A 27,538-nucleotide genomic window follows, 5' to 3' on the forward strand; every position below is an offset into this window, starting at 1 on the left:
TCCTGTCAGCTGGACAACAACCTGCACCATTCCCAGTCCTTCAAGCCCTCTCAGCTGCCTTTGCCACAATAATTTCCCTGCAGATTCCCTGCTGGAGCTCAGCTGACTGATGCTGACAATCCCTTGCAAGCCACATCAAAAACTTTCCAGCAATTTTACTGCTTAGGACTCCCCAAATGTCTGGAACACCAAAAGCTGAGTGCGTTGTGGGCAGGTCACTATATTCTCTTTAATTTCTGCAGTTGTGCTGTGCCCTGTCTGGGATTTTATTTCTTTTGGTAAGGCCCTAATTGATTTTTTTCTTTCAAAATATTGCTGTTTCCACCTAATCTCTGCAGTTTCCTCGGGTGCCTGGTTTTTCCCTGGCTGTGCATTCCAACCTGTGTTGCCCCTCTGGTTTGCTCCTATGAATAGCTGGTCAAACTGAATTTTGCAGTCATTGGTGGGGATTCTTTTTTTTAAAAGAAAAGGGGGGGAAAGGAGCAAGGGATGGGAGGAGAGGAAATTAATTCCACCTTATATATCTTGCTGGATTTCTTCAGTAAACGAGCGCAGCTCTGTGAGGCGGCGCTGTCAACCCCTGTGCCCATGAGGGAGCTCCTCGTGTGGTTTCACTGAACTTCTGCCGGTGTCCCGAGGCTCAATCCTGCCCGAGGTCATTCCGAGCTCGCTGAGGAACACACGGGCAGGATTTTGATTTTAATAAGCTTTTTTTACCCGAGCCATTTGGAAATCGTGGCCTGTGGACTGCCCGTGGTCCCACCGGGCCTTCACTGCCGCAATCCCGGAACAGCCCCGCGGCTGCAGCAGGAATTGCACCGGATTTTAAAAGGTAATTGCAATGTTTGTGCTTTATGAGCTTTAATGCCCCCTTTTTTTAAGGAAGAAATCCATCAGGTTCCATCACATGTGCGCTCCTATCTGTGGGATCATAAACCCACAAGGTCCCGTTTATGGCCTGGCAGTGCCACATGAACAAAGGGACAGCAGGAACCCGTCCGGGGGGGTGATGTGACACCAGAGCCCTTTTTGCAGTGCTTGATATAACACCGTGTTCCTGCCAATCAAAAAAAAAAAAAAAAATTGTTTAAAAAAAGGGTTCTAAAACCCTCGGAGGAAATGGAGCCTTGGCAATTTTTCTGCTCCCAACCTGCTCTGTGGGCTGAGCTCTCTCCACATTCCGGGGCTGTCCCAGCTCCCAGTCCACAAAATGCCTGAGCTGGACCAAGGATTTGGAGCCCTGGAATTCCCTGAGGAGGTGGAAATGAGTGGTGAATCCTCCTTTTCTCAGATGTGTTTGGCAGAAAGGGCCGCGCAGAACGTGGGGCATCCTCAGCCACAGAGGGTCTCAGCTGCACAGAGAAGCTTCAGCACCTCCACAGTTCATTTTTTGTCTTTATCCTGCTCTTTTAAGACTTAAACTCGTTTTGTTTTCCTCGGGGAGGTCACTGCTGCTCTAGCAGGATTATTCTTATGTTTCCCAGTGGCTGCTGGGCTCCAGGACATGAGCCATTATGTTTTACTGCCTGTAAGAAAAGCATTTTGTGTAAAGCTGAGAGCTTTGTGTACCACAAACTCCAATGACTGGAGGCTTACAAAGATACTGCACTCTTGATAGGGATTGTCTATGATTTATTTGGAGTTTAATCTCGACATCAGCACAATCAGCAAAATGTAAAACTTCTCTGCCTGCCTTTCTCTCTCATAAATTCTTCATAACCACCCCCAATCTGCAAACTCATCCATCAAGGTCTCTCAGTGTGCTGGGAACAGGAGCAGCCCTGGCGAGGTGGGGAGGGGAAGGGTGGTGGCATTCTAAAGGTGATTCCACTCGATGGAAACCAGTGTGGTTTTGTGAGGCAGTCAAAAGGAAGGGCAGGGAAAAAGTTTAGATGGCTTGGAGTGGATTGTTGTGAAACAAAACTCATTAAAACAGTGTCAGCTGTTGGGGTTTCTTTTACATCAAACTGTATTTGAGTACTGGATGTCTAAATCACTTCAGAAGATATTAATAGGTAAAAGGTAATAAAATAACCCAAATTGATTACCATCTTATACCCTTTATGATATAGCTTTAAATGTAAATTGCATTCAACTGCAAGAAGGGAAATAATGTGCCAAAGGCATTTCAATTAATTGCTGTAGTTAATTACACTCATAATTTTACTTGTGTGACTAATTATAATCAGCTTTTAGCGGTGTATATGGATTTATTTCTGATACTAAAAGCCCCAAACAGCAGGTTATTTTTAGGAAATGCATTTAAACCTTGTAATGAAAACTGCATGTTCCCATTCTCAGCAGTTGTCTTGAAGGAGCTGTGTCTGTTCAGAAGTTTGGAGGAGATCAGGAAGGAAAAGTGTCCTGGCTGAGGTCACTGTGGCCCTGCTGTGCCTCCAGCTGGGGTTTTTCATTGCCTTTTCCACAGGTACACATAATTTACCAGTAAATCCTACATTTCCTTTCTTTAAAAATCCAATTTACATATGCATTTCTCCCACACAAAGCATTTTCCACAGCCACCTCAGTTCCCAGGTAATTTGTTTTTCTGTCATTGCAGAGTTTTTAAATCCCATCTCATTTTAGTGCTTCATGGAAGAAAATCACCAAGTCCACTTTTAATTCTGTCAAAAAGAGCCTCCCATCTCCAAGAGTACTAATTTTTCATGGAATCATTTATAGAATAATAGAACCATTTAGGTTGGAAGAGACCTTTTAAGATCATTGAGTCCAGCTGTGATTTTTGGGGTGTTGCTCCTGTGCAATGGGGTCCCTGTCCCTGGAGCAGAGGGGGTTGATGTTACACCTGGTATTTATTAAACTCCACACTTATTAAACTCTAAAACCAGCCTGGGAAGTTTGATAGGCTTCTCTGTATCCTTTTGTTTTTCTTTTTTTTTTTTTTTTTTTTTTTTTTGACTCCAGGTGGATGAATGGATTTTTTATGTGGATTTGCTGTGTGACATCTTTTTAATGGGGAGGGTGCTGGCAAGTGCTATTTTCCCTGTGGAATCCACATCTGGCTGCATAAGGAAGGAAAGGACAGAGGAAAAGCCTTTGTCCTTCTCTCCCAGCAGTCACAGAAAACTAATTTTGTCCAGACAACTTCATTTTGAGCTGGTGTTTTGTCACAGGAGGAGCTCACTGTAAGTGGAGTTGCCAAATTTGTCAGAATTCTTTGTGGGTAATGTAAATACATTTCTAGTGAGTAATGGTTTGGTTTCCTTGTCTCTCTGTCCTTCCTGAGAAAAATGTTTTGCTGAAAACACATTGTATTAGGATTTTTTTTGTGCCTGCCCCTGCTGTCACCCCCTGCCCCTCTGATGACTGGGAAGGAGCAGTACCTTCACTTCTCACACCTCTGGAGCTGCTCTCAAACCAAAGTGCAGCCCAAAGCTGGGAAAGGATTGCTTGTGGATGGGTTGTACAACCCCCTGCTTGTTTTATTTGTTTTATCCCCAATTTTAATTGCCAGTGTTGTTTCATTTTCCCTGGGACTGCAGCTTTCAGCCCCACAGCCATCAGCTCTGGCTCCAACATGTGTGAAATGTATCAGTGCAGTTCTGTGCTAACCCTAATGGACATGGGAAAATAATGTTCTTGCTGGATCCTTCCAAAGGCTTCTGTTCCACCCCACACCCTTTCCTGTATCATGCCTTGGCTATTTGTCCTTCAGGAGTGACTGTCATTTCCTGGTGTCTTCACAATAAAAGAATTTCATGCCAAACGTAGCCGAGACAAAATTCCTGAAAACCAGCACCTCAGGTTACCTGAGGAACAGCAAATTGCTTTTCCATAACCATCCTCACAAAGCAAATCAGATGTCCCACTGGAAGCCTTCTTGTCTTTTCCTGGGAATAGTTTTTTTGGGTTGTTTTGGTTTTTTGTTTTTTTTTTTTTTTATTCCCTGCATTATTGCTGGTCCTGTCCTTGTCACCTCCTGCCCCAGAGCAGAACCTGGGTGCCAAGAGGGGCCTCGGGCAGAGCACAGACTGGTGTCAATCCCTGCCACAGGAGCAGATGGAGCATTTCCCTTTCCCTTACTGCCACAGCACTGAGCCTCTCAGTGAAAGCACTGATCCTTGTCCAGGGAGATTTTATTCACTCTGGGGCTGGTGCTGAAGAGCTCTTAGAGAAGGCTCACCCTCTTTCCAGCAGATTGTTTTCTTCCTTGTAGTTCTCTTTAATCTGTTTTGTCGTGGCTGTGCCCTGTGATTGATCAATTATTATTAGCAATAAATGACAGCTGAGCCAGATCCTGCATGGTTTATCCCAATCATCCCTTGGAGAGCTGTCCATGAAATGAGAATTGAAGGAATAACCTGAAGGAGAGGGATGGTGGCTCTTGCACACCTTGCTCAGTGCAAAAGGCATTTCTCAGGTGTCCCAAGGAGTGTTCCCATCCCTGCTTTTAAAGCAGGAGTTCCCTGTCTTGGGAGCTGGGTGGGGTGGGGCAGCAGCTCTGCACACCTGGGCAAGGTGCCAGACTCCAGAGCCTGCTGAGTGCAGAGAACACCCTGTGAAACAGAGCCCTGAACTCTGCTGACAGTGGAAACATCCCAAGGCACTGCACATCCCTGCCCCCTGCCCCAAAAATGCAAACCCAGCCCTAAACCCAACCCTAAATATTGTGAAGAAAACAGGGAGGGGGGAAAAAAAGTCATGTTCCTCTTCTGAAAGAGTTTGTGGATTCCCCTTCAGCAAGGACAAAAGAAATAACTCAGAACAATTCAAATATAGGTTTGTTGTTCACCTTTAATATTTCATTTCTGTTTGCTCCTCCAAAGATTTTCAGTTACATAAAAATACAGTTAAAGTATTAATCTTTCCTTTAAACTTAAATAGGTTCATTTGCTTTCCCATGTGTTTGGCTTTTTTTTTAAGCTTTACTGATTGATTAATATGAAAATAATTTCCCTGCTTTTGGTGAGCTGTGGTTGCTCTCACTGCCAGGATTTTTCTGAAAATACATAAAGTCATCTCTGCAAACATTGCCCTTAAAGGGAAAAAATACATATCTGCTAATATGAAATCCTATTTTGGTGTGGCCAAAATCTAAAATCCTAAAAGAAGCTGTAACATGTTATATGGCACTAGCCAAAGAGAAATGTTATGTCCCTCTTCAGAGGGAGAACTAGAATAATACAAGGAAACCCCATTTCCCAGTGTATTTTTCATAAGTAATTGGGTAAGCTCTGAAGGAATTGGTTCAAACCACAATCTTCTTGGAAAAAAACTATAAATCTTGGCCATATGTGACTATTGCAGGTATGCTACTATAAAAAATTATATATATAAAAGAAATATATATATATATATATTTATATGTAAGAAAGAGCCATTTCTTGAGCTGTCCTATTTTATTAGGCAAATAACAACTACAAAGGATGATCAGAGTCTCCTGCTTCAGAAGCAGCCCTCCAAAGAGAGGGAATTTCCACAGATGTGCCTCTGGTCCGTGGGGATGAGCCTCCCTGCTGCTCCCCAGCACATCACATTGGCCATGGCATCCCAGAGAGAGGTGAATAAATAACAGAGGAACCTGGTAGCCCCAGCAGGAGATTGGGTGGAAGGAACCCAGTGTCCTTATCTGGCATTAACTGAGACATTCTGGAGCAAGGAGGGGGGTTTATGTGTTGGGTGAGTGCCCTTCCCTGGAGGGGATGAGGGTTGTGTGTGAGCATTTATCTTTGCTCTGTGTTGTACCTTCAGGTAGGACAGTGTGGGGTTGTAGGAATTACTCCACATTTCACTGCCAGATTTGCAGTGCTCAATGTAAACGTGCTCCAAACCACCCCCTTCACAGGCACTTAAGAACAGATTCCTCTCCAAGGTTCTCTGTGCAGCTCCTTCCAGTGCTGCCTTAAAACTACAAAATAATCCAGACTAATGCTTTCTCTGAGTGTATTGGCTTCTAAAATTGAATTTTCACTGCTTTATCTCCCAGGTCCTTTGAGTTCTGGTGGTTTGGGTATCACCAGAGCAGCACAGAAGCCCTTGGTTAATGTCTGGAGGAGGACAAGGCTGTATTGGGACAAAATTCACGAGAGGCTGAGACAAAGAACAGCAAAAATAACAAGAAGTTAAGGCCCAGGATGTTGAATGAGGTGGGAAAGGCTCAGTGGGCCAGAGAGCTGAGGGTGCAGGTCAGAGCCAGGGCCAGCAGCAGCAGCTGTGCCGTGGGCAGGGCCACGCTGGCACCCGACCACAGCACCTCGCGCCCGTTCAGGGGCTGCGCTGGCCGGAAATTCTCCATCATGGGAGTGGAGTTCTTCCCATCAAAGTGCAGTGCTGCGAACTGGGACAGCTGCAAAACACAACGGCCCGTTAAACCTGCTTGCCAGAGGACTCTGGGAGTTGTTGTGCTGCCAACCCCTGCTGCCTGGCTCTGGTTTTGAACCCGAGGGTTTGATGGGTGCCTTAAGCCTCACAGGAAACGCCGTGGCAGAGGCCACTGGAGAGGTCGCTGAGCGATGGCTCCTTCCAGCCTTGGCAATCACGGGCACTTCCCCTGTGTGGGAGCCAAATGCTCTGTGCAGCCCGAGGACTGGCTCCCCCAGAGCTCCTGACGCACGCGGCCCCGGCCCCCGCCGCCACGTCACGGTGACACGAGGCAGGAACAGCAGGAATTCTGCCCTTGGTCAGGTTCCTGGCTGCTCTGTGTGACCCTGGGCTGTGCTGGGGGCACTGTGACAGCGCTCAGGGCACGCTGTGAGTGAGGAGCTCAGCTGGCTCGGGGCCAGGCTGATCTCTGCACTGCCTGTGTTTTCCAGGCACTCATAACTCCATCTCCTCTTCCTGCCTGCAGGTCAAAAATGGGCTGCTTGATGCTGATGGGCCCGAGGTTTGGGTTTGGAATTTCTGTGTTCTGCTGCCCTGACAATGGGACAAAAGCCGTGGAGCTGGGCAGTGAGCAGGTGGCAGCAGTGCAAGTGCTGCTGACGAAGCCCTGAGCTTGGGGGGGTTTCTTGGCTTTCTCCTCACGCCGTCATTTCCCCTTCCTGCCCCTTTCCTGCCATTTTCTGAGGGGTGATTTCACAGGGTCAGTCCGCTGGCAGCGGGGAGCACGTTGAGGCTGCTGCCAAGTGAGGCACTGAGGTGTCACCCTGCGGGCAGGCAGCCCGGGGGCACGGCACAGAACCTCCAGGCTGTGCCTCTGCCACTCACCTGGAACAAGCTGAGCTCAACTGGCTTCTCAAAGACCGTCCAGATGACGCCCTGGTAGCAGTCAGGGGTGGTGAGGGACCCCTGATAGCGATAGTACCTCCCAAGGTCTTCCTCAGGTGGGAGAAGAGAGCTCAGTGGCAAAGGATCCACCTTTACTGATTGCCCTGGAAAAAGCACGGGGGAAAATCCCTTGTAATGCTTGTGGCTGCAGGTTTTGCCCACGTTTATCCTCACCCCACACAGCTTGTGAAATCCCTGGCACGAGTGTCTTACCTTTGTATTTAATATTCTTTAATTCACTCACTAGAGTTTCATAGTTTTTGTTTTCTTCGTCAGCCTGAAAGGGAAATATTTTCATTCCACGTCATGTATTTCCCTACAAGTGGTTGCTTTTAATCAGTGGTGAATTAAACAGAAAAGGGCCACAAGAAAAAATAACAGCAAGCAGGATGTAGAAAAGGGTAGAGGAACTCAGTGCTGGCAGAATGCCTGCAGAAGATAGGGAGGTTAAATCTTGGGCTACCAATATTGACATAAACATAAAATATTGACATAATCCCTCAGCCAAACTGCTGGCTGAGATTTGAGAGGGGCAGTTGAAAATTTCCCTGCCTACCTTTACAAAGAAGGCCAACACAGCCAAACCATCTGGAGTTTTCTTGGCTTCTGTCACATCCGAAGCATCTTCTCTGATGTGGATGACGTGAAGCTGGAACACAACAGCCAAGGCCAATTATTTCCACCCTCAGCCCTCCCATGGGGAGCTAGGCAAGAGATTCTGTGAGCAGGATCTCAGAATTCCAGAGTTCTGGAGTGAAAGCCGTGCTCCATGCACAGTCCCACCTACCTCCATGGGGTATTTCTCTCCGTCTATGCTGTGCTCTGAGCCAGGGATGTTTTGTGGCTCACCTAGGACTCCCCAGTGCAAATGGAATTCTACTGCCTTGTATTTTCTCCCCAGGCCTCCTCCTCCGACTTTAGGGGATGTGTCTAGTGCCACTTTAACTGGGGAAAAAAAAAGCATAAATTGTTTTAAAGGAGAAGAGCAGGCCCCACATTAACAGCGAGTGAGAGCAGAGATGTTCTTGAGATTCAAATTTATCTGCAAGTTCTCACTTGGCTTTTCAGACCGAGTGTTCCAGAAATTCTGCTCTGCAGAAAATGAACTCCTACAAAATCATGGCTGAGTTTAATTTGAGATTAATTCTAACCATTATGACCTCTGGCATCAGAGCTTCTTATACCTCTCAGAAGACCCTATATTCCTTCTTTTTTTTTTTTCCTAAAAAAAACCCTCTATCAAAGTAAATTTGATCCCAGTTTATTTGGGTTTTAACCATTATTTTAATCTCCTGTTGTCTGCACTGTAGCATTTCTTTTGGGCAGGGTTTAAAGATGTTCTGTTTTAATTTAGAGTAGTGCTGCAATTTAAGCCTAAATCATACATATTTGAGATATATGTTAAAATTTTGCTTTTTTCGACCCCCACCTTAAGCACAGCACTTCTCTTTGCGTAGGAAAATTCCGGATTGCAGCCCCAGAGGAAAATTCTGGATTGCAGCCCCAGAGATTTCATTTCTGTTCTGAATTCCAAATGAACTTGGAGAGTGCATGAGTCATTTAGTTCCTTTGCTTTTTAATCTGTAAATGGATGAGTCAGATGTCTTTGTGGGCTTTGTTTATTTAGCTTAAGACCTTTGAGACAGCGACCTTTGCTATGTGCCCATCACGGAACATAACGAGGGTCTAATCTCACCTGCAGCCTCTAATTGCAGCTGTAATTTAAGCAATAACCTCCTCATTTAGCACAGGAATTGGTTGCCCTCAGAAGGAAGAGATTTTAAAAGCCCAGATTAAACCCCTAATCCTTATGCATGGCTGGGGAAGATGAGGAGCAATCCTTATAAATATTAATTTTGATGTCAAAGGGACCGTAATTGGACATCCCGGAGTATTACCCTGTAATGGGAAAGTCATTAATCCATATATTAGTGAAAAGTCAAAACATTCCTTTTTCTTGTGGTCTGCCACGACAGCAATGTTTGAAATTAGAATTTGTAGCTGTTAAAATCTCCCCAACTGCCTTCCCACCTTTCTCTTTTAAATCGGGAAATATTTGCCACATGCTACTTTCTGCTTTGAGGATTTGGCAGTTAAAACAACCCATCCACGATTCTAAAAACACCTACACGTAACTTAAAGAAAAAAAAAAAAAAATTAGACTACAGGTTTATTTTTAAAGTCGAAGTAATTGAGCATCATTTTTTTTGGAGCAGCATCCTCAGTATTGTGAAGGAAAGTGGAGGAAGTGGAACAGTTCTAAATTACTGTTAATTGATTCAAGGTTTACTGATTCACTAAGTAGCTGATCAACATCAGATAATTCTGTGTGCAGAGAAAACAGGTCTGGATCTGAGAAGAATATAGCCCATTATTTAAAGAACTAATAACACACAGCACTGAGAATGACTTTCCCACAGCAGGCTTTTCTCCAGCAGGATTCTTTGTGCAGAGGCAAGAGTTGGAAAGGACCAGCCCAGGAATGAAGTGGGAAAAGATCTTTTATCTTTCTTTCAGCAGAAAAAGGTAAAATTCTGCCCAAATTGTTGTCCTGCCCACCTGCCCCCAGCCCTGGACTCTGTTTGGGTTCTGTGGCAGCTCCAGCTCTGTTTCTGCACAGAAATTCCTGCTGAGATGTTCAGGAACCACATCCACAACCCCAAAACTTCGCCATCCCACAAACTTCCCAAGAAAATATTGACGCCAAAAAGGTTCTGGGAGTTTCCCTTCTGAAACAGAGGGGTGGGATCTCATCAGTGCTGCCCATCAGAGCTGGAAGGAGCCAGGGAAAGGCCAAATCCAGCCCCAGGAGCAGGCTGGGCAGTACTTGCCTGTGTGGCCGTTGTTCTCCAGGTCCCACTTGGCAGAGCCCTTCACATCGTACCCTTCAAAAGTCAGGGGCTTGAGGCTCTTGTCATAAACCACATTTCGGGTGACAATGTTGACAGGGGACTGTCTGTCCCCTTTGCACGTCGCGTTGATCTTGTGCCACTGAGCAGGATCTGTTCAGGGATGAAGAAAACATGTTTATTTTTTTCCTTGTAAACAGCAAATCCTTGAGAAAGCCAAACCACCCACCTGGCCAAAATGGGGCGTTTGAGACACCACCCCAACTTCTGGGGTGCTTTTTACATTTGTGTATTTGGTTTTTACGTTTGTGTATTTGATTTTTACGTTTGTGTATTTACATTTTTACATTTATTTGTACATTTCTACGTTATCCTTGGTCTACACAAAATGAGCAGTTACCACAAACACCGAGGGCTTCAAAATACCCTGTTTGGCACTGACGTGGTCACAAATAATGTGACCACGGGGCATTAAAGGCCGAGTGCTGTGAATTTTTTGCATTATTTCTCTCAGCAGCCCCTTTGCAAAGCAGAAGAATCACCAATGTGATTGGAAAAGTAAATTGCTTGGCAGTACCTTCACACTGTGGCTGCTCACACTTCTGGGACCGATAGCACCAGTGGCCCACTAAAAAAACAATAAATGAAACAGGTGAATGAAAAACTGTACCAATTATACCCCCCAAAAAGCAGCAGGGAAATGGATTGGCAGCTCTGCCCTCTCTAGATCTCCTCCTGATCTCTCGTAAACCACTTTATAGCCGTTAATATCCCCCCAAAACCTGGTGGCAGGAATCTTTAGGACATCAGAATTCTGAATGGGTTGCAATCCTAAAGAATTTGATTTTCAAACCTTGGCTTCCTCAACTTCTTGAGGCAAAAGTTCCACGTTTGAATATATGCAGTGTTAAATTTCCTTTTATCAGCTCTGCACTTGCCAGCCTCTCGCAGACTTGTAAATTCACTTTTGCAAGAGGACTTATCTCAGCCTGTTCCAGGAACTCCTTTGAAGGTTACCTGGGGAAGAATTCTGAGAAATGAAGGATCTCGCTTCCTGCAGGACCTGGAGGAGCTTTGGTCTAACTCAGCTGGGTCCTAGCCCACAGGGATGGATGCAAAATTCTTCAGCAGAACGTCTGAGTTTTGCTTTTTCATTGTCAGAAGAAATACAAACTTCAGAGGACAAGAGCTGATTTCACTTTATGTGTTTATCTAGCTAGGAAAGTAGGATTGATTTGTTTATCCCAAGTTGCTTCAGTGGCTCTTTATTTATTCTAAACTTTAAATTGACTTTGACAGGGGTAGTTCTCTTTGGCTGTTTAACTTCAACCCATAACAATTCAAACCCTCTTATAATGATGATTAATACCACACCTTCTGTTTGCTTGTGATTAGTAAATTATAGACATTTTAATAAATGGCTAATCAATTTTAAAGATAATTATGGAGGAGCCCTGTCACTTGACTGGTAATTACCTTAATTTGTAATTTATAACATACCTGCTGGAAGGCTTTTTACACCTTTATCTTGATATCAGTGGCATAACAATACATCCATCTATTAAGGATTTAGAAGTTATAAATAGAGAATTGTTGTAAAACCTGAGCTGCTGTGCCACAGAGGGAGACCTCATGGCAATTAATATAACCTTAAAAAAAATGTCAGTTTTGCTTTTTCTTTCACGAAAATGAAATTTCTGATGAAAACTACAAACAGTGTTGCCTCACTTTGTTGTTTAGCAAGACTGGGAAGGAAAACTTTGCTTTTTCTGTGTGGTAAGAACTGCAGGGATTTCTATGTTGTTATCCAAAAACTGGGTTTGATGAGGTTTTATCCTTTTGGCAGATTCCTCACACACACAAAACTTCACTTTCCAGCCCTGATTGTTGCTTTTTTTATCTTTCCAGGACAGTGGCACTGAGCTTTCCCTCATCCCCACTGGGAAACCACAGAATTTCCAAGCACAGGATGTCATCGAGTGCCTTAATCAATAAATTAAAATTATTCATTTTAATTCATTGCAGAATGCCAGCTGAGCTGATCTCCTCACTGCCTCCACGTGTGTTTTCTGCACAGATCAAAGACTCCAGGTGAGGTTCTGGCAGCTGCTCTGGGGTCGGTGTGAACTTTTAACAATTCCCCCAAGCCTGGGATTGGGAGTTTCTTGGCAATTTACACACGAAGGAACCTTCAGGTGTGAAAAAAACCCAGCAGGAATAACCTGGAAGGATTTGCTGCCAAATCTTTGGGATGGAAAGGCAGAAGGGGAAGGTGAGAGCTCCAGGCTGGGCAGTTCCAGGAGGTTTCACAATGGAGTGGGAGCATGGCCCGGACATCAAAGCATTTCTGCAACACAAATCTGATTTTCCAGGTGCTCTGAGCCACAGCTGGGAGCCAGGGCAGCAGGTTCAGGGCTGTGGAGATTTTAAACCTCTCCTGTGGAATCACCAAATTCAAACAGGGGCAAGGGGAATTATCCCCAGGTTGTGCTGATGGTGCTCCTGAGCCAGGAGGGATTGAAATGGGTTATGTCCCACCCTTCTCAAACACAGAAATCACTGAGTTTTTACCCCCTGGACAGGTGTCTGGGAAGTTGTATTATCAATTATCTTTCTCTTACATTTTATTATGGATTTATCCTTGATTTCAGTGGTTCTGTGCCATCAAATAAACTTGTGGGTCTCAATCATGTCTCAATAAACTGACACTTGAGCACACCACAGATCTTCCAGCCTGGCCATCAAAATGATGGGGAGAAAAAGTTTCATAAAATAAAGTTTAATTTTGAAAATCCAGCCCTCAGTGGCTGCAACTGCCTCACATCCAGCTCTCACATCCAGCTCTCAGGAGTGTTTAATAATTAGTGTCTGATTTTTGCATCTTTCCACCAAATCCCCAATGTCTCTGAACGAGGTAAGGATTGTGTTTTCCACCAAGTCCTTGCCACACTTGTGGCTGGATGGTATCAGTGAAGTAGAAGAGCACATAAATAAAGCACTTCATAAGAAAAGTGTCCTTGAAGCTGTTAAACCTTAAAGAACGAGCTAATTAAACATTACAGAATGCCTGAGCAAACAGTGGATTCATGTTTAGTGTGAATTAGGGCTGGTTTTTTATTTGTAGTTGGGTTTTTTTTTTGGTTTTTTTTTTTTTTTTTTTTTTTTTTTTTTTTTTTTTGTTTTTTTTTTATTGGCAGCAATGGAACACTGGGGAACAGGAGCCTTTTTGTGGGTGCTGCTCAGGAGGAACCACGCAGTCCCTGAGGAGGAAAATTTGCATTTGGATTTGACCTGAGTGGGATGTGAGCCTCCCTCCCTATAGGAACCTTGCATTACAATGGCTCTTTCTTCCCCTGAGCTTTGGGGCTTTCTTTCCCAAGCAAGAAGGGAAGATCCTTGTCACATCCAGGCAGCTCTCCGTGGTTTTAGGCAGGATTATGTCCTCAGGCACGTTGTTCAGGCCACTTTTAATTGTCCAGAGGCTCCTGCCACTTCCCTTGGAAGACTTTGCCACAGTGCATTAGCCCATGCTGTCAGGAAATGTTTCCTATTTAATAGTTTACATTTTCCACTTCCTTATCTGCATCCCATCACTCCTAGAAATATCACCGAACCACCCTAAACAATTCTTTTCCCTCCCTGGTGTATACAGCATCCAAACATTTCCCTCTTCATCTGGAATTCCTGTCCAGGCTTCATTCATCTTTTGTCCCATCTGACAACCATGCCCTTCACCTTCCCACTGTCCCCTCTTCAAAACCTCCCTCTGAACCCCCTTTTTTATGGGGTCTGGGAGCCCTCAGATCCCACCCTGCTCTGCTCTTCCAGTCAAACCTCAGCTCCCACGCTCTCTTTCCTGTAGTTCATTTTATTGCTGGAAAAACACAGCAGAAAGTGGGGTTTTCAGTGTTTCAGGGAGGCTTTTTTTTTTGTTTGTTTTTGTGGTTTAGGTGCTGAGATCATTGCTGTGATATACAGATATAAAAATATATAGATAACGATATAGATAACGATATAGATATCACACCTGGACTAAATGTATTATCAATTACATCTTTCTCTTACATTTTATCATGGATTTATCCTTGATTTCAGTGGTTCTTTGCCATCCCACAGGTGTCACCTTGACTTTATTTGGTTTAATTTAGAGTTGGGCTGGACAGGGCTGGCTCTTCCTCCACAGAGTTCAGGACAGTTAAATTTAGGGAGTCTCTCTTGGCACGTGAGCAGTCCCACTTATCTCTGCCTCTTCCTCCTGGAATTTACAACTGCTTCCTGCCCAAAGCTGCTGCTTGGCAGAAAAAACAATACAAATTACGTATTGTTTTCATTTTATTGCAAACGGTTTCAATTGTTTTAGCTATCATGCCTCGTTTGGAAGCTCGAGGCAAAAAAATAAATAAAATATTCCTGCCGTTGAGAACTGCCTCTCCTGCCCAGTGAGAGGGGAGGTGCTGCTGGCTGGGGGCCAGGCTGGAGCAGCCCTGCCAAGGTGCTATTGTGAGATCTAGGAAAAGACCCTTTGGCTCTTTGGACCACGCTCAGATTGTCTGAATTCCACAAAACTTCCCCAATCTGCTCTGTCCCACTTGGAGCTGCTTGGTGTGCTGGGAGTGCTGGGGACAGGCTGGCTGAAAATGCCATTTGACCTGTTCCTGTGCACTCAAGAGTCACTCAAACAGGCTAAACTGCCTCAATTCCTGCTTCTGATAGAGTGGCTGTGGTTTATTCAGCTTCTATTTTGCCGTTTTTATTATTATTATTATTATTATTATTGTTGTTGTTGTTGTTGTTGTTGTTGTTGTTGTTGTTGTTGTTGTTGTTATGGGTTTTATTATTATTTTTGCTGGTTTTATTAAAGATATTGAGCTTCTGGGAGTGTGAATGATCTTTTTGCCTGGGAGAGCAGGAATGTCCTGTGCTGATTTTTAATTCAAATCCTTTCTCTCTTTCACCTGAGCCCTTTGTTTGTCCCTTTAGCCTCCTGTCCCCCTTCCAGCCATCCTGCCTGGCCATTCCCTGTTTTCCTGGTGGTCCCAGAGCTGGGGATGCCTCCAGAGCTCTCCCTGCTCTGCCCTCCTCGGTCCTCAAATCCATCCCCAAAATCTGCTCTCACCTCTGCATCCCTTTCCACCAAAATGGCAAAAGCTGGGTTTGCATGGGATTTATTTTTAGGTCTGGCTTGTGTTGGGCTCATCCTATTTTTAGCTGTCTTTGTGAAACTTTCTATTTTTAGTGCAAAAGACAAAACAAAAGCAATTGTTATCTAAGCCTGTCTTTCTAATTAATGACCACAAACTGAGCATATAGGCATGAGAATATTTGTACCTTCTGAAGCATTACACATCCTCAGGAAGGCCCAGCCAGCCCCTTTGACAGACAAAACCAGTTCCAAAAGTTCACCTCGAGATTTGTGTGTCTCTGCAAGCGCTGGTGGCCATTCACTGCTCTTCACTTTTAACCTTAATTTGATTTTCCCCAGGGATACACATCTCCATGCAGGTGTATTGCAGGAGATGATGGGGAGTTAGCCCTGGAAATCAGCTTTACTGTGGTGGGGTGGTGAAGCCTTGCAGGGCAGCACATCTGATGTTTTTAATTTGCATGTGCACACATAAATCACAGGCTGGGTGAGGCCTTTGGAACAGACACAAACTGCAGGAAAAATCCAAAGGGAATCAGGGATTCTGGATATGCAAACATCTATTAACACCTGCAAACGACTTCCTCTGTGTGGCAGAGCAGGGGAAGGATTTCAGCTGTGACCTGTGATACTCTGCAGTAGATAAAGTGCCCTCAGAAATGTCCTGTACCAAAGGCAGGAGCTGTAACAAAAAATGAGGATCCAGGGCTAAGGTGATTTCCTCCTGTGAGGGGTTTTGCCTTGCTTTCTTTAATAAAAATACAATTCAGAATTATTTAAGTATTTTTAAATTTTCATTCAAGCAAATCACTCGGTAGCTTTGCTGGCCTTTTGCAGCCTTTTACACCGAGCTTTTGCTGGCTGATCCTCTGGCTAAAAATATGACTAAAAATCTAATAACAGGCCAGTGGAGAGATGCTGGAACACCACAAAGCATCTCCTGCAACGCCACAAGCAGGGAAAAGAGCCTGCACAGAGACAGACTCTGGGCTTTGCAGCTTTTCTAGGAGACCTCAAGCTTTGTGCTGGTTTTTTGCAAGTGTCAAAGGCTTTTCTGCTTCCAAGATCCCAGTGGAAGAGCCAGGAGCATCCATGGGGAAATCATGGATAAAACTGAGCAGGATCATCCTCATCCCTGGGGAAGGGGCAGCTTGGATTTCCGACCTGATGGAGACCCCAGAGGTGACCTAAACCCCTCACATGGGTAATTCAATCATTCCTGTGGCTCACTGCCTTTTCTCTGTGTTCCAGGCCTTACATTGCATTTATTATCCTTTCTTTAATCAGCTGAAAGTGCAACTTTTCATCACAGAGTGTGTCCAAGTGCGCTTTGCCAGCTCTAAAATGGATTTGGAGCCCAACCATAAATCTGTGTGCAGTCCACACCATTAGAACTGGAAAGGGAAGAATCACAGAATCTTTTTTGGGGTTTTTTTTTTTGTGTTTGTTTGTTTTGTTTTTTTTTTTAAGCTGCTGATGGAGCTCTCAGGGGTATTTTGTGCCTGAATGGCCCTGAGGAAACCCCAGAGTGAGAATTGACGCCAATGTCCGCATGGTTATGTAAATTTAATGTTTGTGAAGGGTAAAGGCATGTAAGCAGAAATATAGAAAATTAGAGGGATCTAATCTCATCTAAATTAGAGGAATGTCCTATCAGGCAGCAATCTTCTGGAGCAGCAGAGCATGGACTGTGGGAGATTTGTCTCCTCATGGCTGAGTCCTGCTCTGTGATAAAGCAAAAGGTTAAAACGTGCTGGGGTTCATTCCATTCCCCCCTCAAGAAAAATTATTTTCAGTGACTTTGCTGTAACCCCACCCCAGAGCTGCTGGAGGGAGGGATGGATGGATGGATGGAGGGATGGATGGATGGATGGATGGATGGATGGATGGATGGATGGATGGATGGATGGATGGATGGATGGATGAATGTAGGGATAGATGATGGATGGATGGATGATGGATGGATGGATGGATGGATGGATGATGGAGGGATGGATGGATGGATGATGGATGGATGGATGGATGGATGGATGGATGATGGATGATGGATGGATGATGGATGGATGATGGATGGATGGATGGATGGATGGATGGATGGATGGATGGATGGATGGAGGGATGGATGGATGGATGATGGATGGATGGATGGATGGATGGATGGATGATGGATGATGGATGGATGGATGGATGGATGGAGGGATGGATGGATGGATGGATGGATGTAGGGATAGATGATGGATGGATGGATGGATGGATGGATGGATGGATGGATGGATGGATGTCCCTCACTCTCACAAGGTTTGGAGCATTCCTGTTGAAAATTGCAGACACTTTGTCTCTCTTTTCCCCAAAAACAGCACCAGAGGGTCCCTGAGCTCTCAAAGGAACCAGATAAGAAACCTGAGGTGGATCAGTGCAGCTGTGAATGGAACACCCTGAGACCTGGATGAGCCAGAGGATGAGGGGCTGGAAAAGGTTTGGGGATGATGGTTTGGTCCCTGGGGAGGTGCCTGCACCAGCGTGCCTCAGTTTCCCTCTCCTACCACAGGGATAATGCCCCTTCCTTCCTTAGAAAGCCCTCTAAGAACTGTTAATACTGATTTTAAACCACAGGTGCTCTGCTGTTCAGACAAGGCTGGCAGCAATTTCAGATTAGCAATCAGTCATTTGACTGCTGCAGTGTGGTGAGTTGTGAACTGCCCAGGTGGAGCTGGGCTCAATGAGCTGATCACCCAGGCTGGTTCTGACAAGTGGCAAGACAGGAAGGAAAGGTTTATTCTTTAAAAAATATAGATAACAAGAAGGAACACAAACAAGAAGGAATTTCAGCTGATTCTCAAAAGTGGAGTTTCTTGAAACGTGTAGCCTTTAACTTAATAAATTGTATCCTGTGGAGCTGCTGCCTGAGGAAAGGTCTAGAGAAGAAGGTGTAGAGAGCAATTTTCTTGTCTATTAATGACTGTGAAATTTGGTCCACACTCAAGGAAAAATGTGGAAATAATCGGGGGGGAGTGGCAAAAAACGCCTACAAATTATCATCTATGCATTCCCTTTGTTACTTCCTTCTGATAGAGAGGTAAACCCTAATTATTGACACCAATCTAATCAAGTCACAAGGGTTTTCTAGACAGTCCTTAGGTTTCCCTAGTAAAGCCCCTAATGGGGCAGTAAATCTAGCGTTGATAGCCAGGAATCAATCGGAAGCAAACACCAGGGGCAGACTTTGGAAAAGCAAAAGCTTTTTGTGTTTTGTGTTTACCTGCCCCAGGTGTGGGCAGCCCCTGCAGGGAGAACAGCCCGGCGCCAGGGGCTGAGCAGAGGGAAGGGCTTGGAATGCCAGGGAAGAATCTGGGGAAGGCAAGCTGCCGAGGGACAGGGAATTAATTAAGAGCAGAGAAATAAACGCAGGGAAACCCTTCAGGACTTTCTGAGCAGCTCTGAACCTTGATCTGCTTTAACACCATCTCCCTTCAGCAGCTCTGAGGGCAGCACTTCCCCCTGATAATGCTGGATCCCTTTTCTCCTCCCTGCACTCTGCTCTATTTTAGTGCAAACAATGGACCCTTCGTCACTTTTAAGAGCTGCAGTGTTTAATTTCGAGGCTCTGTGCTGCTATTTGCATAGGAAAAGGGATTTATTCAGTGCTGCTGGTTGAACAGAAGCAGGGGGAAAAATACCTCCTGCATTTTTCAATACTAATTATAGATCACTATTTAATTGAGCCATCCTAAGTGCACAGTTATAGTGCCCAGGGAGCAAAAATAGATGGGGCTGCTGGGCTGATGCAGCAAAGACATATTGTTCTTTCTCCCTCAGCAGAATTTCATCTTGAGTCATACACAGCAAAGCAAAGGGAGTAGAAATTTCAAACAAGCAATTTCTTTCAAGTTTAAAGGGGCTTTAAAGATAAAGAAATTAAGTTTTGGTATTTTAATTGCACATACATAATAAAATGCAGAGATCAAGTCAAAGCTCATTGATTTTTCTTGGAGGAGGAAGGCAGATAGAATCTCTAAAGGTGAAAAGAAACCCCCAAAGCACTCATTCATTCATGAGAAAAGCCTGTCCTTGATATTTTAACACAAATAATAAAAGAGAAATAAATAAATCATCCTTCATTTACCAGAGAGAAGAATCAGAGAGCCTGCACTGCGTGTCCTGATAGAAGCAAATCAGAAGTAAGAGTGAGCTTAAGGTGGGGTTAGAAAGAGCAGGGAAGGACTTACCTACTGCCTCTGTCTTGAGAATGTGCAGGCAGAGCAGAGCAAGGAGCAGCAATTCCATTCTCCAGTTTAAATAGGCTCAGTGTTAAAACCAGAATTGATTAGACTCCTCAGGACGTGATCATATTTCTGCTCTCAGTTTTATACTGGAGTAAGTAGTCCAGGACAGACCTGAAAGCCATAGCAGGAAGGTGAACTCCTCCCCTTTGTAATTTCTCCAGATTTGCCCTGCTCCTGATTTGCCTGAATTTATTCATTCTCCAAAGTGGATGGCAAAGGGAGTGAGGCTTTCTGGCACTGAGCAAGGAGCCTTTAGTGAAGAGCTGAGGCTTTGCAACCTGCACAGGTTTAGCAGCCCAAGTAAAATGCCACATTTTTATTTACTGCGAGTTTTTCTCCTGGCAGCCTCATGACATTTAATTAATACGTGTGTTAATGTTTCCTTTAAAAAAAAGACCCAGGGAGACAAATAAAACTCCAACTCCCCCTCACTTCTACCCCACAGCTCTCCAAACAGGATTGGAGTTGATTTGTGGGACTGGAAAATGGGAATTCCATGTGCAGCAACAGGAAATGTAATTAGGTGACATACAACACCTTACGTATGTAATTAAGCAACGATACATTTTTTTTAATAATCCTTTTTCTCAACATTCTACTGTAGAAAGATAAATACACAGATTTTTTGTTTTGATCCCCTTTGTTTTCTAATCTTTTTTTTTTTAATTAGACACCATTCGGGGGCAACTCAGACTTTACATTCAACAAAGAAAAGCGACACAGCTTTATCACAGACACAGCATCATCTTTGGGATTTTTGGGGGTGCATTTTGATCCAGCTGAGGAAAACAAATTAATTCCCCAAATGTCCCTGGGGGTACAAGCCCAGAGCTGGGCTGGGTGGAAGAAGAGCAGGATGCCGTGAGGGATGGGCAGAGTGATGTTATTCCAGCTGAGCTGAGCATGCAGAGTCATCCAGCAGAGGCTGCATTCAAGAAAAAGGAGCTGAGAAATCTCTCCTTGCCCTGCTGCTCTCGCAGGGGCTCGGGAGCTGCAGGCACACCCAGAGCAGCTCCTTTATTCATAAAAACGGGGCTGTAAATAACATTTCCCACCCTGCACAGGCGCTGGTTTGCCTCGCACGTGGTGATGAGGTAAATAATTCCTGCGGCGGGGGGGGGGAACAATGAGGGGTTGGTGGCGTTTTGTCCCTTCCAGGTCCCCGCGGGGCCAGGGGGATGCTGAGCATGCAGAGCAGCTCTGCAGCTCCAAGGGCATCCAAGGGACAATTCCCTCCTGGGCTCTGCTCCTTCCTTGGGCTGCTCCTCACGGGGGAGCTGAACCAACGTCTCTGGAGTTTTTCTCCTGCTCTATTTCCTTGAAGTCCTCTGTTCAGGACTGGAAAGCTGAGGGTTAGAAATTCTGGTCTTGAAAATCAGGATGCTTGATTTATTTATTTTTGTTTTTCTTTTTTTTTTTTTTTTTCTTTTATTTTCTTCTTTTTGTTTCTAAACCTTCCAGCCTGTCATTATCAAAGTGGTAATAAACTGCACTGCAGTCACGTTAATTAAGCCTTCATTTGAGCTCAAAAGTGAAGGCACACTCAGGCAAAGGCATTCCCTTTCCTTCTAAAGCCTGTCATCTAAAAAAGCAGGGCTGGCATAATTTGATCTCCTTATATATTTTCTTTTTTTCCTAAGGAAACTCCCCTGACAGGTGCTTGGGTGTCAGTTCTTGATGCACTTTAGGGTAGTTCTGATTCCTCTGCAAAACCAGAACTGCCCTGAGATGCAAGGATGCCATCAAGAACTGGGTGCATTTTACACAAAGATTTTTGGATGCTGAACCTGAAAACGTGAGAGCATCTTGGTCAGAGGAGATGACACAAAGTTAAGCAGCTCTCTGAATTCCAGGCTGGTTTTTCCTGGCAGCTACAGTGTAGGGAAGGACAGGTGGGAATATCAAATCCACTAAAAACTGCACTTATTTTGTGGCCTGGAGAGCCACAGCAGCAAGGGCTGAGAGGATGAGGCTGGCTTGAGTCCAAACCCTGGTCAGAGATGAGCTGATCCAGCAGGGACTGCCCTGCAGGGGACAGGGAAGCACTTCCAAGGGATTTAAAACCCAGATGGGTTTCAGGATTAGCCAGTGGGTGATTTGCAATCCCACCCTGCAGGGTGAGAAAACACAGAGTGCTCTTCACTTGGCTGTGTGCTGTCATTTTATTCCTGAGAGTTCCCACGGCACTGAAGAGGAAATCTGGAATTTCAGAGCTCTGGGTGAAGCAGAAACATTACAGCTTCATCTTCCATGTGCCAGCGTGGGCTGGCTCTGGCTCTCCTGAGTGCTGCCCTGGGAATGCTGTCCCAGCACGGGGTCAGGCCATGGAGCACTGGGAGCAGGGATGGGATGTGCTCTGCCTTCCTCACACCCAGCTCATCCTGGAGAGGCTCTGTTTGCCACGCACCTGCTTCCAGGTGTTTGCCTCCCATCACTCCAAACCTGGGAGGCAAAAATTCCTCCAAGAGAGAGGCTGGAGCGGGGAGGAGCAGAGCTCTGTGTTTTCAAAACAGCTCCAAAAAATCTTGGACAGAGATCACACACCCCGTTTGTGTCTCCCTCTCCAGAAAGGAAGGCTTTAATCTGCATTAATTGAAACATAAATTTGATAAATAGGCTCCTTATTTGTATCACTCCCTTTCCTGACTGTTTCTTCCTCACAGGCCTCGTGATGGCCACGGAGAGCCTGGGCAGAGGGACACTCTGATCCCACAGCTCTGCTGAGGGTCATGCTGAGACTTGGACTCATGCACTGATCCTGCTGAGCTGCTCACGCCACTTGGCAGATTTTGGCCCAGGTTTGGTGCCTGCAGCGTGGTGACAGTGCAGAGCTGAGTGCAGGGACAACGGGGAGAAAGCAGAACCATCCCAGTTCCCAGGATTTGGTGTCAGGAGTGGAGAATGTGACAGGGCAGAGAGCAGGGCACTGAAAGCCCTCATCCTTTTTGGATTGTCCTGTATGCACATCTCTTCTCTTCCCTGTGCTGTGGCATTCCTATTTCACCACAAGGATGCAGTTTTTCTCTGGAGTTTCGGGCACAGTTCCTGTTCCAGCACAGAGGTTGCAGTGTCTCACCCCAGGGTGAGGGTGGGAGCTGTCCAAGGGTTCCTGGGCAGGGCTGGGGCTCAGCTCCTGGATGAATTCCCTGTTTTGGGATCAGTTTTGGTGTGCCCCAGCTGGGGCCTCTCCTTCTGAGCCCTTGTGGGTCCCACTGGAGGCTGAGAGCTGCAGCTGGGGGCAATTCCAAGGCTGCGAGCTCAGCTGGGTGAACTTGGATTTTCCTCACTTGAACCATCACTAAAAATTCACCTGAAGCCTCTCCTGCCTCTTTCTCAGTCTCTTCAGTGTGGTCAGTGGTTATTGTCTTCCCCACAGGCACAGTCAACAGATAATTCCACAAAACGAGGCCATTTCTTACACATGCATCAAAATAAATTGGGCATTCAGATAAATTCAGTCAATACAATCACAGAACTAAAAGAAAAGCAATCACAGAACTAAAAAAAGTGATACAGAAGTCTCAGTGAACATAAATCAAAGGCTGCCCACAGCAAGGTACAGTCAGTGTTTGAGGTGTCAGCCCGAGATCCTGGAGATTAGATTCAGTTCCCTGGAATCCTGTGTCACCTTAAACAAACAATGGGATTGTTCTTTCCCCACTTATAGGATGCAGATAACAATTCCTCACAGGGTATAGTGAGGTAAGCACAGAGAATGCTGCACAGTTCCTGGAATATGGGAGTAGAAAAACACCCTTGAATTGAGGTTGTTCCATGAAGAGGCTGGGCTTCAAATTTAAAGTATTTTTCATCTGGTTTGGGGAGCCCCAGCTGCATCACAGAGGGTTGGAATATACAAATCCGAGGGTTTCTGTGTATTAAAGCCCACTAAAAAAGCAGCTTCCCCACTATTGTCTCCCTTAATCCAGCAACACGATGGTAATTTGTATGCAATTCTATTAGGGAAATCAGATTACAAATCTTTTGTGGAGAGCTATTTATACCACTTGATATTACTTTAATTACATTCTGATATCACAACATTAAGCATTTTGTGCTTGAGCACCAAATTTTCAAATTAGAGCAACTTCAAGCAGCATTTTCAGGAATATCTAGAGCCCTCTGGAGCCCAAATTCACAGCTCAGTTATTTTTAGCCACCAGGGTATTTTCAAAACCCTTTTGCTTTGTGGATGTTGTGTCCATCACAGGTGTCCTGTGCCCACCTGGGCCGTGCTGCCACTTCTGCTGGGAGGGAAAGGATTTGCTGGGCTGGCTCAGGGGTGACAGAAATAGTGGGGCCCTTGTTCAGCAGCAACCTCACACCTGAGGTGTGGCTGCCAGGGCTGCCCCCGCTGGGATTACAAAGGGAGTTTTATCTGGGACGCTGGGAGAGGAACATTTTCTAGGGTGTTAATACACCCCCAGGCTTGATTGATCAATTCTCAGCCCTTATTTCTATGTTATCATTCCCTTGTGACCATCTGAAATGCTTATTGCTTACTTAGACTTGTATAAAGTATAATAATCACACTTAGAAAGTGTATTAATTAATTATAAAGTATTCCTGTACACAAAAAACTGTGGATGCTGACTGCACATTAAACTGAACGTGCTTTCATACACGTCAATAGAAGAAAAAAGCCCTAGAATTCCCCTTTTAAAACTCAAAATTATAGCCTAACTGTCTTACATTTTAAGTTTGGCAGAGCTATCAGAGTTCACAGATTCCCAGCTCTGGAATTGCTGCTGTCACAGTCAGTGCTGCATGTGGGAGCCCATCAGTTCAGCTGAGCCGCTTGGCAAGGCCGTGGCAGAAAATTGTGACCAACAGAGGTGAATCCTTCATCAAGGTAACAATAAAATAAGAATTGAATCAGAATAAATAACGTGGATAAATGGATCATTTACCTGGATAATTGTCCTGCTCACCTGGACTGCTCAGCTGGATAAAATCTCCCTGCTGCCTCTGTAGCCTGTATTTTATTCCAGCAGTGCCCTCTGCTGAGAGCATGGAATGTGTGTCCCCAGAGCTTTTTTCCTCTCCCCAGCTGTCAGGTATTTTCAATCTAAGATCTCAAAAATCATTTGCATTTAAAAAGACAGAGAAAGAAAAGCTACACTGGTGTTGATACTGGTTTATTAATGAACAAGCCACATAAAATAAACACAAAATATCCTGTAGCAAGGGCAGGGCTAGTGGTGTTGGCTGGGTTTGAGCTGTGTTACCATGAAAGGATTAAGTGGGAAAAGGCATTTTCTGGGCTGTTGGGGTCCAGGCTGGAGACACAGCACTGATGTTTTATTTCAGCTCCCTCAGCCCTCCAAACCCACAAAATTCTGCTCTCCCTTTCCTGGCTTTCTAGTCCTTTATGATCAAATTAACTTGTGAGTTAAAGCTGGATTCACTTCACTGGGTTTGAGAACATCCTCGAAGGATTTTAAGCTGCAGGAGTGCCCACCCATCTCCCCAAGCCCTGGGCAGGTTTTGCTCTTGTCAAAGGTTGCTTCCAGCAGCTCATCCGTGTGGGAAACGTGTTCTGCAGTTTGGGCTATCCTAGCAACTCCCAGGGACTGGCACAGCCCCCAGCTGGCAACCCAAACATTTAAAAACACACCTGGTTAAAGTTTAACCCCTGTGACGATGATGATGTGGCAGCAGGAGCTGTGTCAGGAGAGGATCTCTGCCCTGGGACCGAGGTGGGAGCTCCGGGGGAGAATGGGATGAGCAGAGCCGGCCGAAAGGAGCATTTCCCACCATGAATGGGTTCCCAAACTGCTCTGCCAACTACACCAAGGTCTGGAGTCATTACTTGGTGCTGGCCCTGGGCATCCCCCAGCTGACCATCAACGTCGTCTCCATCATCTTCAACTGCACCGTCATCTTCACCCGCCTGGCCACCAGGGACCTGCACAAACCCATCTCCATCCTCTTCTGCAACCTGGCTGTCTCTGACCTCTTCACCAGCTTCTCTGGCTTCTGGATTTCCATGCTGTTCATCACCAACCCCGACATCACCATCTTTGGCTCCCAGGACATGCTGGCTCCCTACTCCCTGTACACCACGTCCATCCTGTCCACCATCTACAACCTGGTGAGCATCGGCATCGAGCGCTACCTGGCCGTGGCCGCCAGCATGAGGACGAGGTTCAGGGTGGCCAGGAACCACTCCATCGCCGTGGTCTTCATCAGCTGGGTCCTGGCTTTCTTCCTGGGCTGCCTGCCCCTGATGGGCTGGAACTGCCTGCAGGCGGAGAGCAACGTCTCGGTGCTCTACAGCCCCTTCTGCGTCAACTACCTCGTCTTCATCGCCATGCCCAACGTGGCCGTGGCCTTCCTCGTGCCCCTCTTCACCTACCTGCGCATCATCCTCATCCTGAGGAAGAGGAAGCTGAGGATGCAGGCGTGCGGCCAAGCCATGGGCACCTACAAGTCGGCGGAGACGCAGGTGGCCAGGACCAGCATCTCCATCTGGCTGCTGGCCCTGGTGTCCTACGCGCCCTTCCTGGCCGGCGTCGCCTTCGACGCGGCCAACCGGCGCTGCCACGGCGAGCTGTACCCCGGGGTGTACATCTTCAGGAACTGCACGGCCATGCTGATCACCCTCACCTGCCTGGGTAACCCCGTGCTGTACACGCTGAAGCTGAGGGCGCTGGGGGCCAGGCTGAAGGCGCTGCGGGGCCTCTCGGCCTCCCGGGCCTGCGCCATCGGCCACGTCTGACCGGCGCCTGCCCACTGTCCTGGGGTGGCTTTGTGATGCTGCTGTCCCCAGTCCTGCGCTCTGTCCCTGCTGGATATTCTGCTCTGCGCCCTCCAGACTGGCTCAGGGCGAAGCCAGGAGCAGGAGTTTGTTATCAGAGGCTGCACTCGCTCCTCTAAAAGCGACTCTCCTCCCCATTCTGCTGGACTGTGCTGTGTGGGCACGGACGGAGCAGGACACAGCCCTCCTTTGCTTTTAGTTCGTTTAGCCAGCTGAGGCAGAGAAGCTTTCCCTGGATTGTTTTTTTTTTTTTTTCTTTCCCTTTTCTTGGAACTGTTGGAACCTGCTCCGGGACCCGGGGAGCAGCGAGAGCTTGTACTGTAAATGCAGGTGAACCCAGTGGGCAGAAATGCTGATGTGTGACTCCAGCTCAGGAGGCTGAATGATTTCTTTATTAGAACTATGCTAGAATACATTAATATACTATTTAAAGGAGATACTAAAACTACAAACCTACATTTCTAACTGCCAAATCTAACTCACTCACAACTCGTGCCCCTCTCTGAGAGTCCAGCCACAGGTGGGTTGGATTGGATTGGATTGGGTTGGATTGGATTGGATTGGATTGGATTGGATTGGATTGGGTTGGATTGGATTGGATTGGGTTGGATTGGATTGGATTGGGTTGGATTGGATTGGGTTGGATTGGGTTGGATTGGGTTGGGTTGGATTGGGTTGGGTTGGATTGGATTGGGTTGGATTGGGTTGGGTTGGATTGGGTTGGGTTGGATTGGGTTGGGTTGGGTTGGGTTGGATTGGGTTGGGTTGGATTGGATTGGGTTGGATTGGGTTGGGTTGGATTGGGTTGGGTTGGGTTGGGTTGGATTGGGTTGGGTTGGGTTGGATTGGGTTGGATTGGGTTGGGTTGGATTGGGTTGGGTTGGGTTGGGTTGGATTGGGTTGGATTGGATTGGGTTTTGGGTTGGGTTGGGTTGGATTGGGTTGGATTGGCCACCAGGCTCAAACAATCCTCACCAGAATCCAACCAAGCATTGTTGGATTACTGTTTACCCCAGGTAAACAATTCTCCAAACACATTCCACATGGGGAAAACAAGGAGCAGAAATAGAAATTGTTTTCTCTTTCTTCTCTCTGTGCTGCTCTATGAAAAATCCTGAGAGAGAAGAAGGTGCCTGCCACATGAACAGGGTTATCCCTTTGTTCCCAAGGCATGGTTTTGGCAGCTCAGTGCCCAAAAACACCCAGACATCCAAAATTCTTTGCTTTTTATTGTCTCGCAGTGTCCTGATCCTCATTGCCCAAAATTTTATCACTC

The 27,538-nt window shown here is 45.9% G+C and overlaps 2 protein-coding genes across 4 annotated transcripts; one reads left to right on the forward strand and one right to left on the reverse strand.

Moving 5' to 3' along the window:
* On the forward strand, positions 1-26,910 carry LOC128817488 (lysophosphatidic acid receptor 1-like). 3 transcript variants are annotated; one of them, XM_053996002.1, is made up of 4 exons: positions 1-278; positions 12,102-12,167; positions 17,577-17,694; positions 24,203-26,910. In XM_053996002.1, the coding sequence occupies exon 4, from the start codon at positions 25,261-25,263 to the stop codon at positions 26,221-26,223; it is 963 nt and encodes a 320-aa protein (XP_053851977.1). In that variant the 5' UTR covers positions 1-278; positions 12,102-12,167; positions 17,577-17,694; positions 24,203-25,260; the 3' UTR covers positions 26,224-26,910. The 3 variants fall into 3 exon arrangements, 2 of the variants coding, with proteins under 2 accessions (XP_053851977.1, XP_053851976.1); XM_053996001.1 differs by lacking the exon at positions 1-278 and adding an exon at positions 527-832; XR_008440204.1 differs by lacking the exons at positions 1-278; positions 24,203-26,910 and adding an exon at positions 527-832 and having other exon boundaries at positions 17,577-19,246.
* CA4 (carbonic anhydrase 4) lies at positions 4,754-19,588 on the reverse strand. Its single transcript, XM_053996003.1, has 8 exons — positions 19,446-19,588; positions 10,654-10,704; positions 10,059-10,229; positions 8,015-8,172; positions 7,784-7,876; positions 7,441-7,504; positions 7,168-7,331; positions 4,754-6,307 (listed from the first exon to the last, which is right to left on the reverse strand). The coding sequence occupies exons 1-8, from the start codon at positions 19,501-19,503 to the stop codon at positions 6,119-6,121; spliced, it is 948 nt and encodes a 315-aa protein (XP_053851978.1). The 5' UTR covers positions 19,504-19,588; the 3' UTR covers positions 4,754-6,118.
* Positions 26,911-27,538: the final 628 nt, after the last annotated feature.

Source organism: Vidua macroura, chromosome 20 (genome assembly GCF_024509145.1).
Source record: "Vidua macroura isolate BioBank_ID:100142 chromosome 20, ASM2450914v1, whole genome shotgun sequence".
NCBI lineage: Eukaryota > Metazoa > Chordata > Aves > Passeriformes > Viduidae > Vidua > Vidua macroura.

Bases quoted from the DNA above. Each gene is read 5' to 3' on its own strand.
- CA4 (XM_053996003.1), bottom strand. From the start codon at position 19,503: ATGGAATTGCTGCTCCTTGCTCTGCTCTGCCTGCACATTCTCAAGACA. The intron at 10,230-10,653 runs GTACTGCCAAGC...ATCCCTGAACAG, and splicing joins TGAGCAGCCACAGTGTGAAG to ATCCTGCTCAGTGGCACAAG. The intron at 7,877-8,014 runs GTAGGTGGGACT...GTTGTGTTCCAG, and splicing joins GAGAGAAATACCCCATGGAG to CTTCACGTCATCCACATCAG.
- LOC128817488 (XM_053996002.1), top strand. From the start codon at position 25,261: ATGAATGGGTTCCCAAACTGCTCTGCCAACTACACCAAGGTCTGGAGT.